The following is a 23,495-nucleotide window of genomic DNA, read 5'->3' on the forward strand; positions in this document are numbered from 1 at the left end:
GCTAAGTGGACCACCACCTTTTAGAAATTCTTTCGGATGGTCCGTTACAGCTAAATTGGTGAATGGGGCCACCCTCGGATAGGATTGCCGGTCTCCATGCTTTTGTTGGATAAGGGCGCTGTAAGGCGGAAACGCAGCTGAAGTACGTGTTTTACCCTAGCTGAATTCATCATCTGATTCTGACCTTAAGCTGCTTCCTGGTACGTAAACACACTGAAAAGCAGATCTATAGCCTCACCGTACCTCCATGAATCACTTATTAGCACCTATACTGCCATTAACATTAAGAATACCAGTTACCATACGATACATACAGGACTACCACAAAACATGGCAAAATATGGACAACAGATCATTTAAAAGGGGCCCATAGTGGGTGGGTTACACATCACATCCTATCTACAATTATTGTCTTCCACATAAGACGAGCCGAGCCTTCTCTCCCAACGTGCTGCCCTTAAAGCCTCACGGGAAAGCTTTTGGATCAAGCCCTCTGGGGGCCCTTGCAATGATACACAATCTTATCCGGCCACTTTTCTGAGCTTTTGTTTACAGCGTCATATCAAGGTGTTGTACTGTAATTTCTGTTCCAGCACACTGTTCCCCTCGAGTATATGGAGCACCTTTCCAAGAAATTATACACGAATTTGAAAGATTAGGAAATTGCACACCGTTTCTAGTTTGTCACATAATGCTAGGCTGCGAGTTTTTGTTAACGACTCAGGATTACCTGAGACATTCGTGGCCTTGCATGAGGTTCACGTCTGATGCACAATGATGCTGCATACAACATGCAACAAACCTCATATTCAGAGTAGCAATTTCCTAATCGTGGGTCTACGAGCTCATCTATCGCACATTCATCCAATAAAGGGCGAGCCTGCTCGAACAAAGTATGAGCAATGAGACTGCGGAGTAGATTTCCATGATGATAGCAAAATACATTGGCAAGTGCAACTGTGTGGCCAGTTTAAGGTAAGCGATTATTCCCCAATTCAAGTACCAAATCAGCATGATTATAAGGTCTAATTCAGTGCATATGATTTAACTTTTATTGTGCTTGTCTATGAAGATATAAATGCTGCATACAACTTACCCATTCAGCGAGACACCGCTGATCCCTTGGACGACTAATATCCACTGCTTTCCGTCCCGAAATAAGCTCCATGAGTACAACGCCAAAGGAATACACATCTGCCTTCTCTGTGATTTGTCCAGTCTCGGCATATTCTGGAGCCAGATACCTAAGAAATAAAGAAATTATTTAGCTTTCTTACCAATTATAATACAAATAGGACATGATCCTCATTCTAGTTGTGTACCCAAAGGTGCCAATTGCCCGTGTTTCCAAACCGTGGTCTACATCAGGCTGCCATCTCGCCAAGCCAAAGTCTCCAACCTTCAAAAGTAGATGACCAGGGTCAGATGCCTTATCGATCATTCTGTCCAATCATTGCATGCTGAATTGAAAGGCACAAGCAGCAGGACATGGATCTTTTTAAATTAGCTTAACCTCAAATGAACTGCCATAAGATCCTGGAGCAATACATTAATGATGCAAAGAAGGGTTCGAACAAGAAAATTGGTAACTTTTTACACGGCAAAAAAAAAAAATCGAAAATAGAATAACAAATATGTAACCGTGTATGTGATACATAAGCCAGATATTCATCTTACCACGTGAAAGTCTATTGCCAATCACGGATTCTGATAAAACATTCATAATAAGGGTTAGGCCATAGGCTACCATTTCCCTGGTACATATATTGAGACACTGGCGTACATAGAAGGATAGACCATGATTATGGGCAGCCTCTTTTGCTTGTTTTACTTGTATTGTGTTACTTCAAAGCCATTACCGTTGCCTAATATAACCTGCATTTGCAAGTTCTAGTACATATACAGCACACTGTTTCTAGTCATAACCATTTGGTTTTTACAATGCTGTCCGATAAAATCATATATTGGTAAAATTTCAGAGATGGTCTAACCTAATGCATATGAGATTGGTACCTCGTATCCCCAAAGTGGTCAGGCTTCACTTATAATGTGCTTTAGCTAGGTTTGCATTAAATCGAATGTCCAATCTATTAAAGCTGATGGAAGTTCGGAAAGAGATGTGTTCCTGCTTCAAGGATGGTAGCAATGGCTTCTTGATGAGAAATCTGGAAGCTTGTGTCACCATTTTAGGAAAAATAAGTGATTATGAATAGAGATGTACATGCAAGGGCCCAATAAGATGGAAGACCGGAATAAAATAAAGAAAGGAGAAAGTCATCTGGATATTTATTGTTATGGTTTTTTCTCCATTAAAACAGTGGAGGGCTTCTGAGAAGAAAAAGCAAGGCTTGTAAGTAGAATGATTGAATAAGTGTAAAATAATGAGACACATGGAGGAAAGAATAATAAAAAAAAAAGAAAAGGTTTGATGAGAGGTTCAATGGTGAGAATAATTGTATGCTCTTCTTATCTAAGAAGCATGTATATAAGTTCATTCAGATTTTTGAAAGGTTAAAATTCATCAAATATTTATAGGCAGAATGGCATTAGACGGAAAAAATAGTGAAGCATGACCTGTACGGCAGTGGGAAACTTAAATGCCCTGATCCAGATGGCTTAGGTTCTCCTTTAATTTCTAATGCACCTAATTATACTGTCTGAAGTTCAAAATGGTGGAGATCAGGGAGGCAAAAGTTACACAAGTTTCGTTTTTTCTGTTTTTTTTTTCCCTTTTAACTGAGTTCCAGGAACTTCTGCAGATGAGTTTCAACAAGCATTTATCAATTGTCAATATGTTGAATTGATGTGAAAAAGTGAGTCTACCATATGCTCTGATACTCAAAACATAAATGTAAACTAAATAGAGAATAACAGGCAGAGTAGCCTTAAAAAAACTAATGCCTCAGATTTCTCATGCATATTAACGTGATAAAAGAAAAAAGCATCTTCCTCTTGAAGGTAAGTTTGTTAGAGGAAAAATGTCGAGTCATTTACTTACGGTTGTATTATTCCATATACACACACAAAAATGCGCACACAGCTTCATTCTAACATTGGAATGACAAAAGGCTATGATAGGACAGAGTGGTCCACAATTATACTTATGTGCCTTGTTAAGATTAAGGCACTCTATAGCATTGCTACTACTACTTGTACTCTTTTAAGAAATAAACAAAATCAAATCCGACGCAGAAAACATACTTGATAATGTTGTTGCTTTTTTTTTTTTTGCTTTTAAAACTTTTTTTTTGAAATTTTTGAATGCAAAAATCATGGAAAAATCTCTTTCAAATGATTTGGATAATGAGAATGATATAACATGCTATTACTACTACACCTCTACCTCCTCCGTCAATGTCTATGCCACCACCAAGCCACAATTGTCATCTATAGCCACCACTACAACCCATCAGCCATGGCTGGTAGCCACCATCATGATCTGCCACCATCACCATGGACATTGCCTGATCATCACCGTCGCCACCCCTCCACTGTCACTCCCCCCACCACTGCCATGACAGCTGCTGCCACCAACAGCCATCCAACACCATTTTCCCCACCAGTTTACGAGCACTAGCACCATCATGGCCGCAACTTGCAGCCATCATCGCTCCATTGCCACTTGATAGATTTTAAGGTGCACCTCGAGATGCAAAAGCAAGGACTCATTGTTTAATATAGGCCATTAAGCAGGACAACATCCCATGAAGCAATGGGTCAGCTCCTTGCAGGAAGTAATTGCACTTCTCAAAATTAATTGTGCCCCAAACTCATTGCAACTTCAAGAGCATCGCTGGGTTTAAAACCTCACTATCTGCATCTGAGGTTCATGGCAAAACTTGATATCTGTCACTTGTATATTTACTAGTTGAAGCATGTGCGATGCACGTGCCATAGAATATGGGAATGATCATAGCAAAAATGAGTAGGGAATAGACATTATTTGATTTTGTTTGAGAAAAGATAACAAAGTTACTTAAATTTAATAAAACATGGTTTAATTTTGTATAATATAATGTATTATGAAATATGTGAAGAAACAGATACTATCTTCTTCGTAAAAAAAAGACAGAAGTAAACAATCCTATAGTTACATTACACTAACAGCTTCAAATACTGGAAACTCTTAAGTAAACTCATGAATAGGCAAAGAACAACAACTTCAAATACTGGGCAAAGGTAGAGTAAGTTGGTTGATCTCTAGAAATGAAGAGTTCGGATCTTCTCTAGCTCGTCTCTAAATTGTAAGGATCCAGCTAAAATCATATCAGCAGAATAAACTGGGGATCTTCTCCACCTCGTCTTTGAATTGAAGAGGTCCAGTTCAAATCACACATCATCAGTGTATCACGTGAGTGGTTGAAAAGCAAACCAAGTATAGATTATGGAACTACAATGCAAGTCAGCATTTTTTGACTCAATTTCATACCATTGCCCTAAAAAATTTGGTCATAATTTTTTCGGTTGTAGAGCAAAGGAACTCTACCAAAAATAGAATCAAGAATTTACCATTTCTGTAAAAGATGTGAATGATTAATATACATCTAAAATTCCATGGTCATGAACCTTCATCTCATCACCACCAGCAAAAAATCTATTCTTTCCGCTCATATCATAATGGATTTCATCTCATAATCACCACTAAATTTTTTATGTTTTACAAATTGCCACAAATCACCTGATCAAATCAAAACAAGATTAAAAAACATCAAAGCCAATCATTTTATTGGTATAGAAGATCATCGAGATAAGATATAAACATCAAAGAAACTCATGGGTGCATGGCCTCATCACTCTTCACCAACTTGTTGTGAGCCTTTTCTTAAAAACAATGGCAAGTCTAGGACATCACTTAAGGAGGGGGCCTTCTTTAGATGTCTTTAGATGTATTATGCTAATCATTTTATTGGTATAGAAGATCATCAAGATAGGATATAAACATCAAAGAAACTCATGGGTGCATGGTCTCATCACTCTTCACCAACTTGTTGTGAGCCTTTTCTTAAACACAACGGCAAGTCTAGAACACCACTTAAGGAGGGGGCCTTCTTTAGATGTCTTTAGATGTATTATATTTTACTTTATATAATGCACCTTTTATTATTGATTTATTTTTGGAATAACATCGATAGGTAACCCAATTGAGAACAAACTAGAACCAACCCATTCTTGATTGGTCGGATCGTTGCCTCCCACATTAATTGCTTTTGCTCCTTTGCCAAAAACTGAGAATTGATTATGATAACTATATATTATATATGGTTATTTTTTATATATTCTTCCTTTTTAATTTTGATCTTATTTTCCTTATTTGCATTTTGAAAAGCATTTTACATAGCTGCATCAGATATATTTAGAAACACAATATGTATGGAATATTTTTAACAAAAATTCATAATATGTATAAAATCACGAATGTTACATGATTATAATCTCATTGAGAGAGATTTTCACTACTAACTTAAAATAATCTCCTGCAAAATTTACCAGAGGAGACTGAAGGGAGAAAATAAAAGGAAAAAAATAAAAAAAGTAAAATTGTAACCCATTAGAGAAGATGGGAGAAGAGGAAAGAAAGGTGGGCCCGCATACACCTACAATGTTATCCTTCTTTCTAGCAAAAAAATAAATAAAATATTGAAATGTCTCTCCCTTCCCTTCCTGTTTCTCCCCACATCATCCTCCCTCCCTTCTCTTCCTCTTCCTAGCCCAACGGCTTGAGATCAATGATGAGGACAAGGATGGATGTCAGCAAGGCTGCAACCTTGCAGTCATCATCGATGAAGAGATATAAAGGAGGTCGATGATGGGGGAGAGTCTGGCAGCTATGTAAGTAGGTATGTACATACATGCATACATACATATGCATGTTTGTAGGTATGTATATACTCCCCCTCAAATAAATATCAATTTCCAATCAACAAAGTCACTTGAAGCTTGTAAATAAGATTCGGTAGGTTACCCTAATAGCACACATTGAACAACAAAAGATCTGACTGAACAATGTTCAATGTTATAGTCTCAGTAAGTTGGTTCCTTATAATTCAAGTCATGGTGACGAACCCTCCTGCCACTGAATGCATATACATAATTTGAATTAGCACTTGCAGAATGGTCTTGCATAAACATAATACAAGTTCACGTTTGAAGATCTCATGATCATTTTGAACTCATGCAACTACTCATGATTTGATGCTATGTTGTTTCTTAAATTTTATTACATATTGTAGCCAGAATTTTGCCAATATTACATATTAAACCTACCTTTATCCCTATTTGCAAATTGACCCAAATAAAGTTACTTATATTTGCAAGACGACGCTTCAGTTAGGGTTCCACCTCCCATATTAAGCACGATCTCTAGTTAGGTTAGCCAAAGGTGTAAGATGACTATGCTGGTTATTCTAAACGGGGTCCACTTTAAGGTAAAGAAAATAGGGTATACTTCTTTCTCCTTCTACCACCTGCACCACCACCACCTCCAACACCCTCAGCAGCATTGCCACCGGTGCCACCGCCCTCACCACCCTTGAGCCAAACTGGACCCATTACCACCGCCCCAACCCACCCTAGCCTCAGCATCTGCTCTATCTCTACAACACCCTTGCTAGCACCTGATTTGGTCCAGCACGGTGGAGAACATGAAGTTGAACATCGCCTGCTAGAACAGCAGCCCGTTGCACCTCTCCATTGCCTCCACCGTTGTGTCAGCTCGCATCCTCTTAAACATCATCGTGCTCAATGTAGAAGGCACGGTCGCCAAGCCACAGCTACTTCCAAATTATCAAAACCAGTACCATGACATCCAAAATAAATGGCACAGGGGAGTAGGGAGGTGTCGAAGTTGAATGGGTTGCTGTTGCAGGCCACAGCCTCCTGCAAGCCTAGCTCTTGCATGGCGAGGCGACAAAGGATGAGGTTTCACCGGTTCAAGTTCATCAGTAGGGCAAAGGTGATGGTGCTGGACAAGGAGTTCAACCAAAAGATGTTAAGATATGAATGCTCTGCCTCCCCTTTGAGAGAGATTTGAACGGACGAGCTTGGGTCTAGGACTTCTAGGGGAAAGCTTGGCCAAATTGGAGACCTCGAACGATGCCCTAGGTATAGGGTAAAGCTCATCCTGGGCCGGGCTTGGGCACAAAAAATGTCTAATTTTACATAGGCATGGCCCGAAGCTCGATTAAAAATGAATAGAGTTTAGGACCGAGGCCTAGCCCAAGAACAACTCTAGAATAGGGTGACCTTGCCTATGGCTGGAGGAAAATGGAGGACATTGTTTATGTCCTCCCCAGTTTACTTTGGCGACGTATTGGAGCTCCCAACAAACCATTTCTTCTTTATCTCTAATGGTCATGGATGGTGGGGAAAGAAGAGAGGGTGAGACGGGGACAAAGATTGAGCGAGCATAGAAGAGGACATGGGCGTAGAAAAGGAGGCAGGCAATGTCATAGTGACTATGGAGCTCACTGATGGCCTTGGAGGAGACACCATGTCCTAGGGCACTCTCCTATCGAAGGCACTCATCTCCGCCTACCGAAAGCAAAGAAGAAAAAAAAGGGACCCATGCATGTAGAAGAAAATGAAGGGACCACATCAACAAGGATGATTTTGATCACAAAAAGGAAGTCCCCACTAATGCCAACACTGATAGCTTCTCTAGAGTTACCTTAACCCAAAGGCTGTCTTGATAATGTTATCTAGGTTGATTTGCAAATAAAGATAAGGAAAGATCTAATACATAGTATTGGCAAAATCCTAGGTGCAATATGCAAAAAAAAAAACTTGGTATTTAAAAAAATGCTAGTGCTAAAGCCAACAACCTCAATATTTGTAAATGATTGCCATGAATGATAGATTAAAATATACCCACAACTAGATCTTTATAGAATAATGGAAGACAAAATTTAGGTGGGGGAGTGAATTAAGAAGTTGAGAAGTAAATAACACATGTATAATTTAGTTTTTTGTAAAAAATTCAAAAGAAAAAGAATGATTAGACAAAATTAATGACTAAAATGTTTTCTCAAAAGAGACATTAAGCAAAAGGATTGTGATGAATGGAAATCATGCAGGTAGTGGAGGTAGGGAGAGATTGTGGGAGGCAGCATAAGATACTACAATGGTGAAATGCATTTTGTATTAAAAAACCATAGGCCCCAAAACAAGCAGATGCATGGAAGTGATGAGATTTGCTGTTGTAAAAAGAACTCCAAGCCATCAGATTTTATTTAAAGACAAACACACATAAAAAACTGAAGGCAATTAAGTCAATTTGCCATGTCCACCCTAAACTGCTCCAAATATCATGTCTGATTTTACAAAACAAAGCAGCCAGGTAAGAAATGTGAAACTTTTCAGCTTAGGGTCCAATCTAAATAGAGGAAACTGGGAAGTAAAAATTAAAGTAATGGTTAGTTTGTTTAATAGCACCAATTGAGGGAATAAAGCATGCTAGGAATGGTTATATTTGTGGTTATGAAGGCATAAAATGTATCAGCATTACACTGAGTATAGGATCATATTTCCCATCTTATGCAAAGTAAACCTTAACAAATCAAGATAAGTACAAATAAGAGTGTGATAAGTTTTTTAGACATGAAAAGAAAACTTGAGCAGGACATATACTTCTCCATGTAGTCAAGGACATATCTAGAGGCCGTATAAAGGTTCAAGATGAAGAATACAATTTTTGGACTTGACAAAATATGGAGAATTTTCATAAGAGATGTAATGTTTAAATAGAATAAAATTTTAAATAGCAAGAGAAAGCTCTTCAAAAAAAAAAACATGTTTTAACTCATAAGGCATCATCAAAGTAACTAAAATAAAAGAATGTAAAAAAGATAAAGAAAGGCTATACCATTGGTTCAAAATCATGGGTGACAAGAATGTTGTTTGACCTCATGTCACGGTGGACTATGCAGCCCACCCTGCACTCTTCATGAAGGTATCTCAAACCTCGAGCTGCTCCCACTGCAATTGTTTGTCTAGCAGACCATTCCAAAGGCTTTTGATTACAACCTACAAAGATTTAAACCTTTAAGAATTACTTCCATTCAATGCTATACAGTTCCTTGAATAACCCTTCCTTGATGGCAGGCTGTGGTTTTGATTTCTGTAAAACACAATTAGTGAGCACCTACACAAGGCACCAAACCTCATTGGTGCTAGACATTCTGCTTTTGCAGGTGCCAAAAGGTGTCTTCTGGTTTCCATTTTCCAGTGGAATGCTACTTGAAAGCCCACCAGTCTAGGTTATATTGGTCAGATGGAAGCAGATTAGGTCTGTGGCCCCCTGCACTTGAAACATTACTTTCAAGATATTGCTAATCCCACAGAATGCAGAACACCTGTGCAGATGGCTCAGATGTTTAAAATGTGTACACATACTAGCCGGCAGACAGCTGCTGTAACTAAGCCTGAAAACGGGTATGCATAATAACCATCTCATGCACATGTGCTGCACGTTCAGGAGCAGCACAATGCTGCTACCCCAGTTGAAGCTAATTAATGTTGCCCTATAAATACCTTACAAAGCCCCTTATTTGAAGACATCACATTAAGTGTCAAGAGTTTTGTTCTTCAGAAAAGAAAAAAAATCTAAAATGGTCTTAGACAAGCCAGTGACATATTTTCGAACCTCATGAATTTTAATATAAAAAAGACTCATTTTTGTGAATATAATTTTGATGACCTAATCAAGATATGATTGCTAGATTTTAAGAGGGAAGGCCTGAGCAATCCAGAATGAATTGAAAGAACTAAAAGTTTCCATATTAAACAGCCATAAAAGTCAGAGTAAATCAATAGTTTGAACTTTAATTGTTAGCTATTTACCATAGAGATGGGAATCCAGTGAACCATTGCAGATATATTCATAAACCAGCAACCTTCTCTTGTCTTCAACGCAGAAACCAATTAGCATCACAACATTGCGATGCTGCGCACAGCTTAAAACCTCCACCTCAGAGCAGAATTCAAGATCTCCTTGAGAGCTAGCCAGTTTGTGCTGCTTTACGGCAATGGCCTGACCATCAGGCAACATCCCTCTGTAAACAAATCCAAAACCACCCTCAGCCAAGAAGTTTGCACGGGAAAATCCACCTGTTGCAAGTTCCAGCTCAGCATAACTGAATCTTCTAGGAGGTTTTCCAAACACAGGTGCCTTGTGTTGACATATTGAACATAAAGGAGGAGGTCTTGGAGGTGCATTTCTAGGCAGTGAAATTGCTTCCCTAATATTTCCACTGAAATCGTTATCTGATTTATAGTTCAGGATACTGACTCTTGCTTTCTCATCAAGTTCACAAAACTTCTCCAGTAAGACTTTGGCTGTGAAAATATGAGCTTTATCTTTGAATTTTTGACAAATTTCCTCAACTTGGTTGGAACATGTTCGAGCCGTGCTGAATATCTCAGACATTCCATACGGAGAACCTATGGTTGTTGGACTTGAGCTTTCACTGTCAGACCCTGAGCTAGTTATATCCACTTCTCGGGTCGCTTTTGTGGTTACTGATTCATTCTTAACACCACCATTTGCTTCAGAAGCAAAAAATTGCGATGTTCCAGGATCTGAGCTTGATACTGATGATGTTCCAGCTTCGGTAGCAGTAAATGGTGTCCCAATTTCAGGACTGCTTGTAGGAGTTACGGCTGGCCCTCGGATGGACTTAGGAGGAACCCTGGTTTGTTTTGAGTCTTTTTTAGGTGATTTGTCTTCCTCAGGAGGTGATGGATAGCGCATTTGGGGCTCAAAATCAGGTGATCCTATCAGATTTAATCGGAGAACCTTAGGTTGATAGTGCTTCACAACTACAATGTTACATTGAAGTTCTTCCATGCACTTCTTTTTCTCATGCTTCAGCTGTCTGCATATGAAAGTGATTAGTTGAAGATCTTTCAGGGTCAGAAATCAGAAGGATAACAGAATCGATAATATGCATACCTCATCTAGCATGCAGAGTAACACTTAAAAAAAAAAAATCAAACCTTGCAAAGCTAAAATCCAATTTTTAAAGCATTTTAAATCAAGAAGAAAATATTCTACAAATTAATCATTACTTGTCCAAGACAACCCAGTTTGCTTGAGCTCTCTTGGATTCAGCAGCCACTACACCACAAGGTGATCTGGAAACAATCTTTATCTTGACATTTATCTGTAGAGAAAAAGATGTATGCTAGTTAGCAAAGAGAAGTAAAAAGACAGTTAACATTAAAGTTGATGGATTAACCTTATTTGGATCATAAAAATCATGAAGTTGAAGCATCATTTGGGAACATAAGTCTGCGATATCTGGCTTCTGCTCCAAAGCTGTCCTAAAATAGGACCTCCTGTGACCACTGGCACAGTCAGCCGCAAATCTTGGAAAACTCCATATTTTTCTACCTGAAGTATAGGTTCAGCAAACTTAGTATTTCCCTGCAGAAAATGGGTCAGATATCGCACAGTAGAACCCCAGAAAGTAAGTAATTCTTTCTCCTTCATGAATGCTTTACCATATAAACTGTCACTCTTACAAGGATATTCTCAGATCAGGGAAAAGGCACATAATCGACAAGAATCTTAAACCAAAAGAGCACTTCTAAAAATACTAATTTTCTGGTAAATGATTTTGAACATATCATTCATTAGAAACTGATTTTCCAGAAGTCTGGTTATCCCAGTATCTACTACATCAACTCCTAGGCTACCTGTGGTCTCCAAACCGTCGGAGAGGTATACAATCTGCTTAAAACCTAAGGTCAAAATTGTGCTATCGACTTGTTGCATAAACATGCTTTTCTACCATGATACCAAGCTTAAAAATAGTCCTTGTCAACCAATTAATGGCCTATACGTGATTGAAGACTAATGCAAGTCCTTAGCAATGATGAGGGAGGCTGAAAATAATCATTCCTCCAATATAGTATATTTGTTTCTTGATACTGAACATAACTTCACAAACCAAAAAAGTGGCTTTCTTGCTACATAATAACAAGCTTTCAATATAAAAAATATCGATAAATATTAGCTGAGGCTAAATCAAAAATATTGAAGTATGAGCTAATGATCATGCAAGCGATCTTTCTCTGAACAAGCAGTGACTACACAAGCACACTTAGAAAACAAACGCAGTGGTGAGTTTAATAGAACGCAAGCAGTTATCGACCAGCAAAGAAGAAAATAAACTAAAGGAAGCCAAACAAAGGACCGCACGGCATTTCTCAGGATAGAACAAAACAGAAAGTTCGGAGAAATGATACCTGAGCCGTGTGGCGGAAGCACAACCAACAGGGTGATACAACTACCAGGTTGAACAACATGGGTTAAAGCCCAGACAATGGCAGTTCTTGGAATTTCCTTCGAAGCCTTCACTGCTACCACAACCCTCCCATCGTGACCCTTATCAGTCTTTCCAAGCTTCTGGTGCAGATTAGCATTCATCTCACCCATCCAATGCCAAACCCAAAAACCTCAACTAAACTCTCACCTTTATACCCACCTCACAGAACTAGGCCTCCCACCGTCAATAACAGAGGAAGGGAACCCGGAAGAAGAAAAAGAATAGACAGAGGCTTTAGAAAAATAAAACTTCCCATCACTAGGACACCAATAGCACAAGTTAGATACCAATCGAGGAGACAGGAATTCGCTGTCCTTGTCACTATTTGCAGGGAATCACAAAAAAGATAAAGACCTGTCAACCCGATCATATGAAATGCCCAAGAACTTTAACCCGCCCGACCACATAATCTTTCTCCCCTTATCTTTCTTATCCTTCCCTCTCCCTTCTTGATGCCTGCGGGAACCCTTAGAAGGCTATTTCTCAGCACCTTTCTTTTTCTTCCAATAATTCAGACATTCCAAGCATACAAAGATGTGCTCTTCGTTTAAAGAAAGGTTTTTTTTTTCTATAGTTAGGGAAACACCAAAAACTAGAGAGCATGAAACATGGTTCTGATGGGTGTACCATCACTTTTGCCAGAAAGGACAGGGAAAAGGGGAATCGGGGACCTTTCCACAGTAACAAACTTCCTGATCCCCTTCAGACCAGATGACCCAAAACCCTAGAAACCGTCAGCCAAACAGCTCCAATAAGGTGAAAACAAGGAGCGCCTGCGGGGAAGAAAAAACAATAGTTAACAAGAAATCAGTCGACCGATCGATCAAATCACCGAAAATGACAAGAAAGGGCGAGACAATAAGATCAAAAGAATCTTTGGTCAATCCCTTTTAACACAATCTCATCAATAACCCCACCCTCAAATAAAGCTCAAGAAAAACATAAAACAGTTGCTTAAGTGGACCCGAATCCTGGACAACTAACTCAGTCCATGGAAAGCATAAAAAGAGAAATCTTTCGATGTTTTATCCGAATAACCTCTTGGATCTTCGAAGAAACTTGAAGACCTAAACCTAAAACTGCAGCAAAGAATCGAACAAAAGCCAGCTTGGTTCAACGGCATTGCATGACGATCTTTCAAAACGATCGGAAAACAAAATCTTCGTTTCTCCGAGGGAAGAAGAATCAGAATGCAGCACGAAAAAAAGAGCCAGCCCTATCAAATCGAAATCGAGATCTCTAGGAAAACAAGAAGTAAACCCTAGCCCTAGAAAAGAAAACGGAATAGGAGAAGGCGATCGACGCGAAGAAGCGGAGAGAGAGAGGAGATACTAGCCTTCTCTCTTCCTCAGCTTCACGTCCCCTCTCCGGACCGCCATCGGACGGTTGTTGTTCCAAGATACCCCTCCCTTCCTCCATTCCGAACCTTCTCCACGTATGACATCACGCGGCGATCGGTGTACCGCGGAATGTCTAATGGACAAGAACACGGGGAACCATAAAATGCCAACCGTCCGATGCTGGAATTTAAAAACAGCCCGCCTTTACGGTCCTAATGGCTATTAATGTAAATAGGTGAATAAATAAGAGGCTCTAATGGAGGCACCGAGGCAGGAAAGAACATGGTGGGGCCAGAAGAATGGGACGGACCGGACCGGACATGACGGCCCCAGTCGCCGTCATATTTTACGGTCCTCAGTGTGGTTGGGTGGACCACCGGACCGGGCCTGGCGAAGGACCGCTGCTGTCTGAGACCCGACTGACACCATCGGGACGGTGTGTTCTTGACGGCGTCCGACGCGACCCCATCGTCTCGAGAAGGCGAACGGAACGGCGCGGTTCGAGGGAAGCCTGGCCGGTCCCGCAGATAGAGCTGGAAATAAGCTCAGGGCGGAATTTGGGCCGGTTTTCGGCCGGGCCAACTTCGGATTTAGGCTTAAACAAGGAGTCCATTCATTTTTCAGACCCGGCTTAGGTATATCACTAGCTCCTCCCGAGTCCGAGTCCGAACAAGACCCGAAACAAAGGCCCAATTTAGGCCCTTTTTTTTGGTATGTTGTTATTTGGAGAGAATAAGGAAGTAAAAAACAAATTAAAATTAGTTTAGCTAAGAATAATATGTCATGTGTCATTTACTTGTATTATAAGAGAGAGCCTAATTTTTAACTAGTTTATTTGCTTGTAAATCAATATTATGAAATATTAAATTTCAATCAGATTTGGGTCAGATCTATTTTTGGCCCAAATAGGTAATTTTGGGCTAACCCAATCGAGCTTCGGCCTAAAGTATGTAAAAATTTTAATGTTTAAGCCCGGCCTAAAGCCCAAAAAAAATCGGACTGAGTTTAGGTAAGGGTATGGTCTGACTCAGCCCGACCCAATTTCAGCTCTATTCATGGTTCATGCCCCGAGTTCGAAGACTCACCCAAATTCGAGATTTTTTCTTTTAATTAAAAAATCAAGAATATCCGAATCAATGAAAAAAATAATAAAATGGATCAGATTCCTATTCACGTGTATGTTGCGCTATTTTTAATTTTTTCTATATCACTATATTAGTTATAGTTTATGATATTTAAAAGGTAGGAGAAAAAATTATGAGCTAACGTGAGGTAGATTTACTGTAACAATTGCAAAGAAAAGCAAGCTTGCATTGCGTCATTGTGTGATATGTAAGTTATATATATTTAGAAACTTTTCCAAGTTTTCATTATTTTATGCCACAATGGTAAAGAATTAATTTACTCAGACGTTTGTGTATAAAAGCTAGAAAGTGGTATGCTTAAACCAGGAGCTAAAAGAGAAGATCTATTTGTTTTCTTTATTATTTTTCCAGTTCTTTCTTCCCCAAGCTTGTGGCAGAGTACTGGATAGGTTGCAACAAAAGAATTACAAGAAAAAAGTTGAGGGAATAAAGCATCAAATTATCGGATAGCTCAATCGTTTACAAGGATAGAGAGATAGCTCCAGATCTCCGTAGCCTCCTACATCGACCAATCAAGACAAAGAATCATTAGATTTTAGGAATGTAGCAATGAAAAAAAAAGACTTGATACCACGGCAAAAGAAAGCAGAGAGCAAACCAGGTGAATCGGGTAATTTTCTAACATGGGTTGTAGGAGCGACGATCATGGGCTTTTTATTTATCGGACCGCAATTATATCTTGGCCGGAGGGCACCTTGGCCTTAATGAGTTTTCAGACCAGAGCTTGGGCTTCATTCATCTACACGTGGCCTGACCCATGCAACCCATTATTTCTGGTAATCTCTTTACTTGTTTTACCGGAGACATGGAGTTCAAGTGCTGCTTGAAGGTTTACAGGAAGAAAAGAGATAGAAAAAAAAAAGGGAATAGAAAATAAAAGTTCAGCTTGATCCAGCCCTTCTAGCCAACCCTCAAAGTAACCTATAAGATACTTGAATCTATTAGCTTGGACCGGACCCAACCCAATCTAACACAACTGCCGAAAATTCTGGAGGTTAGGTTTGGATTTGAATAATCTTTTGTTTCTTTTTTTCTCATTCTCTCTCTCTCTTTATGTGACTCGAGATGTCTAAGAAATTATTCTATTGGATATTCAACAAGGACTTATGAGACTCGTACGCAGTCAGAGTCCGAGGGTGACCCTTTAGATGGGACATGTTGGATGGTCAGATGTGAAGTCATAGTTATTGTAGTCCAATCAATTAATAGATCTTATCATTTGGGTGACGGGGACAGGCCAAAAGTTGGTAACATTTTTGAGGATAGGAATATCAACTTGCTGGGCTAAGAATTATTGGTTATTTCTAAAATAATTCTAGCATATTAATATCTTCATCATATAATTTTTTTAGTATTAAAAATTTAAAAATTTAAAAATTAAAAATTAAGAAAAAAAAATCTAGCACTAGCTAAGTGGAGTTTGAACCAATTTGGTGCCTCTAAAAAAAGGGAAGTGCCACAACTCTGACCTAAATCATGACCTATCTATTTTTATTTGGATAAACTAGTGCATGTTTTTTTTAACCTTGAATTATGTTACAAAACTAGTGAACAAAATTTCAAAAAAATTGAGGATTCATAAAATCCTATTTTTGCCAAAAATTGAAGAAAGAATTCGATTTATCTTTTAATGTTCTTTTTTTTAATAAAAGGAAGGCAAAGATAACCACCTTTTATTGAAGATTAGAAAATAACTTCAGAGGAGAAAAAAATAGAGTCAGCTTGGAGTTGGAGAGAGTCGGTAGAGGGATGTAGATAGCTTATAGAAAAATGCATGTACATGAGCATCCTTTGGGATATTTCTAACTTTCAACCAAACTCCTCTGAATTCCAACAAGAGATTATGGCCGCATAACAAAAACCAAACATTGAATATGCAAAGTCCTTCTACGGCCACAGCCGTAGTAGATGAATGTTTGTTGAGAAAAATCCCAGCATTCCATTCTTTCCAATAGATTCATTGGATAGCTGCGAGTGGCATAAGAACAATTGGTGGAACTTTTTTCAGAAAATTTCTCTGAATCCAGACAAGATATAGGAATCCAAAAAAAAGATTGTGGATGCTCTTCCAAATTAAGAAGCAGCAGCAGCAGCAAGAGAAAAAGATAGTATACCATCTTTGATGTCTGGTTGCATAGTATGCACCCATCAAGATAATTACCGAGTTTTCTCCCAAACACAAACACCTCTTTGGATTTTAGTAAATGTAGCCTTTGGATGTTGTCCTTTTTTTTCGGAAACGTGAGGAACCCAACCTCCACTTCATTGAACCCTTCCTTATCTTTTCCAGCCTTCGTGCGTCCTTAAGACTAATTTTTCGCATGAATCCAAGCAAGCTGATGTTGCTGCTCGTAAGAAACCGAAGGCGACAGCGAATCTGTCAGCGAAAGGGACTGATAATGTTTTGACGAAAGAATGGAACAGATATTATCTAATGCTTTTGGTTCCCATCATGCATTGAATATTTTTTTGTCTATGGAGATGTCTTGACGCTGGCAATCTGGGCGAGTAAAATGCCTGGTTAGTGAAAGCAGATTGGCTACCAAAAACAATGAAAGCAGACTAGAATAAAAATAATACTTGCCCAGAGTTTGTTTTCCACTTTTCTTGCGGAAACCTTGGTCAGCAAGAAAAATGCAAACACGCCATCCCTTCCCTTAGAAACATCAATTTTTTCTTTTACCGGCGGCTCCTTTCATGAGAATTTCTTAAGTTTATTGAGAGTTTGCGACGGTCCCTTCTTGCAAATTTTCTTTTGCTTCCGAGAAAATTACAACCAATTATTATTATTATATATATATATATAGAGAGAGAGAGAGAGAAAGTTTACTGAGACAGCTTACAGCTTTAGTTCTTGCGGCTCGGGGGAAAATAAGCATTTTGTTAGCAATATATTATCTAAATAAATAAATATATTCATAAATGTAATTAATGAAAAATCTTAAAAGAAGTTTATATATATATATATATATATATATATATATATATATATATATATATATATATATATATATATATATATATATATATATATCATTCGGTATCCAAATAATTCTATTTTAATGCCAAATAAATCTATTCTAGCGCAAGATAAATCTATGCATTTAATAAATTTATATAATAGAATTTCAAATCCTACAAATCTACTAATATTAAATTAAAAATAAAAGTAGAAAAAATTAGCCTGATTGAAGGCAGGTCGAAGCGCGTAGACGCTGTCCCAAAGAAGTATTTGCCCCCACGTACAGGTCTTTCGGCAATCCTCCTCTGAAATACAACGGCCCTACAACTTCTTCTTTCGCACGTCTCGGAAGAAGTCAAAACGAACCCGATCGGACTTGCAGATCCAGCAAAGAGTGGAATGGAAAGAATAAAATAAACTGAATAAATATATAAAAGGAAAAAGCAAAAGTGGCTAAGCGGATGAAGAATTTCTCTAGAGTTTTTCTACTATTTTTCTGTAATTTTTCGTGTTTAGAATAGGATGAAATAGGAGGTTTATATAGGGGTTTTACGCAGGAGCATTCCGGTAATTTTGCGGACACGCGGGCGCATTCTGCGGACACGTCCGCGTCCTTCACGCGGTACTTAAGCGCACGCAGGCGTTAGCTCAATACCAAAAATGCCCAACGGACGTTTTAATTTTCAAACGCGCACGCGGCCCGAGACTCGGCCGCGTGCGCATTTAATTTTCGGGCCGCGTGCGCATTTAATTTTTCCTTTAGCGCTCGGCCGTTTTCAAATCCAAACGTGCACGCGGACCGAGACTCGGCCGCATGCGCATTTAATTTTTCCCACAATCCCCCACAAAAATTAATTTTTTTAATAATTTTAAAATCAAAATAAAATGCTGGATATCTTATATTATGTAATAGGTGTAGGTACCTTTCGGTTTGAACTTTCACTTAGTGATAATTGATTACATATGTGAAGCCAAGGTGGTCTTAACCTTGAACCTCGGTCCATGGCTCAGAATAAACCAATAGCACACATAATATAACCCGATCTGGGTTCTAAGCGGGTTGCGCTAATATGGCCATGCGCAGGTATCTATCATGTGCTTTTTAAGGAATCGCCCATTTTCCATAATCGCGGCCTCACGACTGCACATATAGGTAAGTGTTAATAAGGAAGCTCCTGCCTCTTGGATCTCGGACTCATTAAAAGTTATACAAACGAACTCATCCTACCGCTTGCTTTTATGAGCACTAGCGCCATAAGGATGAGGAAAACATGAAATAATGCTCCTCTTAGCCACATTCCGGTTTGTTTCTATCCATTGAACCTTTTAAGGTTGGGTTCCCACCGTGGTGATCTATCTTTATGGGCTAAGCCCCATCCCCTCAACGACTCTAGAACCACTGTTCTAGATAAACCTTTTGTAAACTGATCAGCCAAATTATTTTCTGATTTTATAAAATTCAAGGCAATAACATTATTTTTCAATTTATATATTAATGATTTATGACGTACTTTTAAGTGCCTGTTCATTTTTATATTAGCATTTTCTTGGTTGCATTTATCTATTGTAGATTTACAGTCACAATGTAAAGAGACAGGTGGTAAAGGTGACTCATCTACAGGGAGATTTATTAGTAGATCTCTGAGCCACTCAGCTTCAGTACTAGTAGTGTCTAAAGCTATCAGTTCAGACTCCATGGTACTCCTAGATATCAAAGTTTGTTTGGTAGATTTCCAAGGCACAACAGCTCCTCCTAGAAGAAAGACATATCCTGTGGTGGATTTAACATCTAAGGTGTCGCTGATCCAATTGGCATCACTATAGTCTTCTAGAACAGCTGGAAATCCACTAAAGTGCAAACTATAGGACTTGGTACCCTTAAGATACCTAAGGATCCTTTCTAATGCTGTCCAGTGATCTCTATTTGGATTAACAGTATATCTGCTAAGTCTATTTACAGCATATGCTATGTCTGGCCTGGTGTAATTTGTTAGAAATCCTAGTGAACCTATGATTTAAGCATAGACTTTGAAGGACAGGAGTTCCTAAGTTCTTCTTAAGATGAGTAGAGGGATCAAATGGAGTAGAGACAGGCTGACAATCAATATAATTGAATTTATTGAGTATTTTATCAACATAATGACTTTGGGATAGCTCAATACTATTTCCACTTCTAATTATTTTGGTATTTAAAATTAAGTCAGCTTGTCCTAAGTCTTTTATATCAAACTTATGACTTAAGAATTGTTTTACTTCATCAATTATCTGAAAATCTGTCCCAAAGATCAGTATATCATCTACATAGAGGCACAAGATCACAAATTTGTGTCCAACTCTCTTGTGGTATACACATTCGTCTGTACTATTGATTTCAAATCCAAATGTCAGTATGGTTTTATCAAATTTCAAGTACAATTGCTTGGGTGCTTGTTTAAGACTATAGAGAGATCTGACTAGTCTACAAACTTTATTTTCTTGGTCTGAGGTTTTAAATCCCTCTGGCTGGTCTATATAAATTTTTTCATTTAAGTCTTCATTTAGAAAAGCTGTCTTAACATCCATCTGATGAATTACTAATCTATGAATGGAGGTTAATGCTATAAGGACCTTAATAGTAGTAATCCTAGCTACAAGTGCATAAACATCAAAGAAATCTACCCCAGGTCTCTGAGTAAAACCCTTGACAACTAATCAGCCTTAAATTTATCTACAGAGCCATCAGGCCTAAGTTTCTTCTTAAAGATCCATTTGCACCCTATAGTTTTACAACCAGGAGGAAGATCAATCAATTTCCAAGTATGATTTTGGATAATTGATTGCATCTCATTGTCCACAGCTTCTCTCCAAAAAGGTGAATCCAAAGATTTCATTGCGTCCTCAAAGGTAGTTGGAGAGTCTTTTATAAGGAAGATATATAAATCATCTCCAAATGTTTTCTCTACCCTGGATCTTTTACTCCTCCTAGGTTCTGCTTCTACTTCTATTTCACTTGTCCTTATTCTATTAGAGCTACTAGCTATACCGTTATCTACTCTATTCCTAAGTGGAAAGATGTTTTCAAAATATGTTGCATCTCTGGCTTCTATGATGGTGTTGTTACTAATATCACTTTCTTCTAAATTAATCACCAGAAATCTATTGGCATTACTATTGGCTGCATATCCTATGAATATGGCATCTACTGTTTTAGGCCCTATTTTCTTTCTCTTAAAATTAGGTATTTTTACTTTTGCCAAGCACCCCCACACTTTCAAATAGCTAAGATTAGGTTTTCTATGTTTCCAAACTTTATATGGGGTTAGATCATTATTTTTAGAGGGAATCCTATTAAGGATATAACAGGCTGAAACTAAAGCTCCCCCCCACAAATTCTCTGGTACTCCTGAGCTTATAAGTATGGAGTTAACCATATCCATTAAAATCCTATTCTTCCTTTCTGCTACTCCATTTGATTGGGGAGAATAGGGAACAGTCACTTCATGAATGATTCCATGATCTTCACAAAATTGAGTTATGTCATTTGATGTATATTCACCTCCCCGATCTGATCTAAGAATTTTAATTTTCTTTTCCTGTTGGTTCTCAGCTTCGATCTTAAAAATTTTAAATTTGCTAAGCACCTCGTCCTTGGTTTTAATTAGGTAGATGTAACAGAACTTCGATAGATCATCTATAAATGTTACAAAGTATCTGTTACCTCCCCTAGAAGTTCTACCAGAGTCACATACATCACTATGGATCAACTCTATAGATCAGAATTCCTATTAACAGATTTAAAAGGCTTTCTAAGGAGTTTGGCTTCTACACAAATTTGACATTTCTTATAGTTCTTAATATCACACTTTGGTATTAGATTTAGGTTCATAAGTTGCTTAATTGAATTATAATTTACATGACCTAATCTACCATGCCAAATAGAAGGGGGTTCTATATTCATAATCAAAGAATTTTCATTTCTTGAAGGAGCTATTACATTCAACTTGAACAATCCTTCACTAAGGAATCCTTTTCTAATAAACATTACACCATGAGAAATTACAACCTTATTGGACTCAAAAACAAGACGAAAGCCTTGCTGGACAAGCAAGGAATCACTAATGAGGTTTCTCCTAACAACTGAAATATGTTGAACGCCGTGCAAGGACAGGATTTTTCCAGAGGTAAGCTTTAAGTCCACACGTTCTACTCCTAGCACACGCGCCTCCGAGCTGTTTGCCATGATCACAGCTCCTCCACTTGAGATCTAGTAAGAAGAAAACCAGGAGCGATCCGAACAAATATGAATACCAGCTCCGGTATCAATCCACCAATCAAGTGCTTGTAAAGTCATGTTAACTTCAGGAGTGAAGGAAACAGATCTGAAAGTTGTCTCAGAGAAGCCAGCGCCGGAAGTCACCATGTTGACTTGACCACTGGTTGTGTGTGGACCCTTCTTCTTACATTGAAGAGGTGCAATCTTCTTATAGAAGCACTGGGGAGACAAATGGTTGGTCCGACCACACACATAACAGAAACGAGCACCACCTTCCTCTTTCTTCTTCTTCTGCTCCTGGGATTGAATAGGTTTCCTATTGTAGTGGTGGTTAGAGTTTCTAGGGTTGTAGGGTTTCTTTTTGAAATTCTTACGGAAGAGTCGATTCTGATTTTTCTTAGGAGGGGCCTCTACATTATATGCATTATTCTTGGGTCCAGTAGAGGTATTACTCCTGAGCCTGTGCTGCTTTTCAATCCTAATGGAGTTCAAGACTTGGGTTAGGGTGAGAACTCCTTGGGTATGGCTAAGGGTCTTAGCAAAATCAGACCAGAAAGTAGGTAGTTTATCTATCAGACAGGCTACCTAGAATGATTCATCCAAATTGGTTCCATTAGCCCTAAGCTGGTGGATCAGGGTTTCAAAATCATGGATCTGGTCATTCATAGGCTTTGAGTCCACCATCCTAAAATTATTGAAGTTGGAGGCCTTAAACCTCTTTACCCCAGCATCATCAAGACCATATTTGCTCTCTAGGGTGTCCCAGAGTTCTTTGGCACTCTTAGCTGTGTAATAAATATCATACAGCCTCTCAGAAAGGGCACCTAGGATTCTATGGATACAATAATAATCTATCTCATCAGGTGTCCTAGAGGGTGTGCTAGTGGAGGCTGAATGTTCAGTGTTGGAAGAGGTAGTTGGGTTGGACCCATTATCAACTTCAGTAGTACTTTCACATATGGTTGAGATTAACCCTAATGTGGTGAGCCAGAACCGCATTTGGTTCTGCCACCTCATCAAATTTTTCAGGTTTGGCACTAAGATGGTCACTAGTGTTTGAGGCCATAGGATTAGGGTTATAGAATAAAGACAGAAACCTGAATGAAGGCAAAAAATCTACGTTAAAAGATTACAATAATATTTATATTAAACTTTAAATGTCTAATTGATATATCCAAAAAACTAATAGCTAAATCAGCTCCAGATTAGTGGTAGAGCACTAGGCTCACTTAAGTACCAGCCTTTCTTAGGCACGTATGCCTTTTTGACAAGCTTTTTTTAAATACTATTAATTAGTGGATATAGTCACTAGAAATCATACAAATTCAATTTTTAGAATAACCTAAGTGCAAACTTAAATTAGATATTGTGGATTAACTAATTTTAGAATTTTTTGTTTGAATTTTCCGAATTAGCAATGATTGATTACTAATTTAGTAGTAGCAAATCAATTATTTTAATTGAGATCTA

At 38.4% G+C, this 23,495-nt stretch overlaps 1 protein-coding gene across 2 annotated transcripts; it reads right to left on the reverse strand.

The window, feature by feature from the left end:
* Positions 1-256: 256 nt before the first annotated feature.
* LOC103722811 (inactive protein kinase SELMODRAFT_444075-like) lies at positions 257-13,800 on the reverse strand. Of its 2 annotated transcripts, none has more exons than XM_088722646.2 (10): positions 13,663-13,800; positions 12,247-13,099; positions 11,235-11,389; positions 11,065-11,159; positions 9,838-10,871; positions 8,861-9,021; positions 1,323-1,399; positions 1,097-1,244; positions 731-880; positions 257-623 (listed from the first exon to the last, which is right to left on the reverse strand). In XM_088722646.2, exons 2-10 carry the CDS (start codon positions 12,434-12,436, stop codon positions 558-560), a joined length of 2,076 nt encoding a protein of 691 aa, XP_088578772.2. In that variant the 5' UTR covers positions 12,437-13,099; positions 13,663-13,800; the 3' UTR covers positions 257-557. The 2 variants fall into 2 exon arrangements, with proteins under 2 accessions (XP_088578772.2, XP_026655648.4); XM_026799847.4 differs by having other exon boundaries at positions 13,365-13,710.
* Positions 13,801-23,495: the final 9,695 nt, after the last annotated feature.

Source organism: Phoenix dactylifera, chromosome 5 (genome assembly GCF_051530095.1).
Source record: "Phoenix dactylifera cultivar Ajwa chromosome 5, Ajwa_hap1_PhDact_Kaust_v1.1, whole genome shotgun sequence".
Classification (NCBI taxonomy): domain Eukaryota; kingdom Viridiplantae; phylum Streptophyta; class Magnoliopsida; order Arecales; family Arecaceae; genus Phoenix; species Phoenix dactylifera.

Excerpts from the sequence above, each read along its gene's own strand:
- LOC103722811 (XM_088722646.2), bottom strand. The coding sequence starts at position 12,436 with ATGGGTGAGATGAATGCTAATCTGCACCAGAAGCTTGGAAAGACTGAT. Across the intron at positions 11,390-12,246 it reads GCTTCCGCCACACGGCTCAG|GTAGAAAAATATGGAGTTTT; the intron begins GTATCATTTCTC and ends CCTATACTTCAG. Across the intron at positions 9,022-9,837 it reads ACTGGATTCCCATCTCTATG|GTTGTAATCAAAAGCCTTTG; the intron begins GTAAATAGCTAA and ends AAATCTTTGTAG.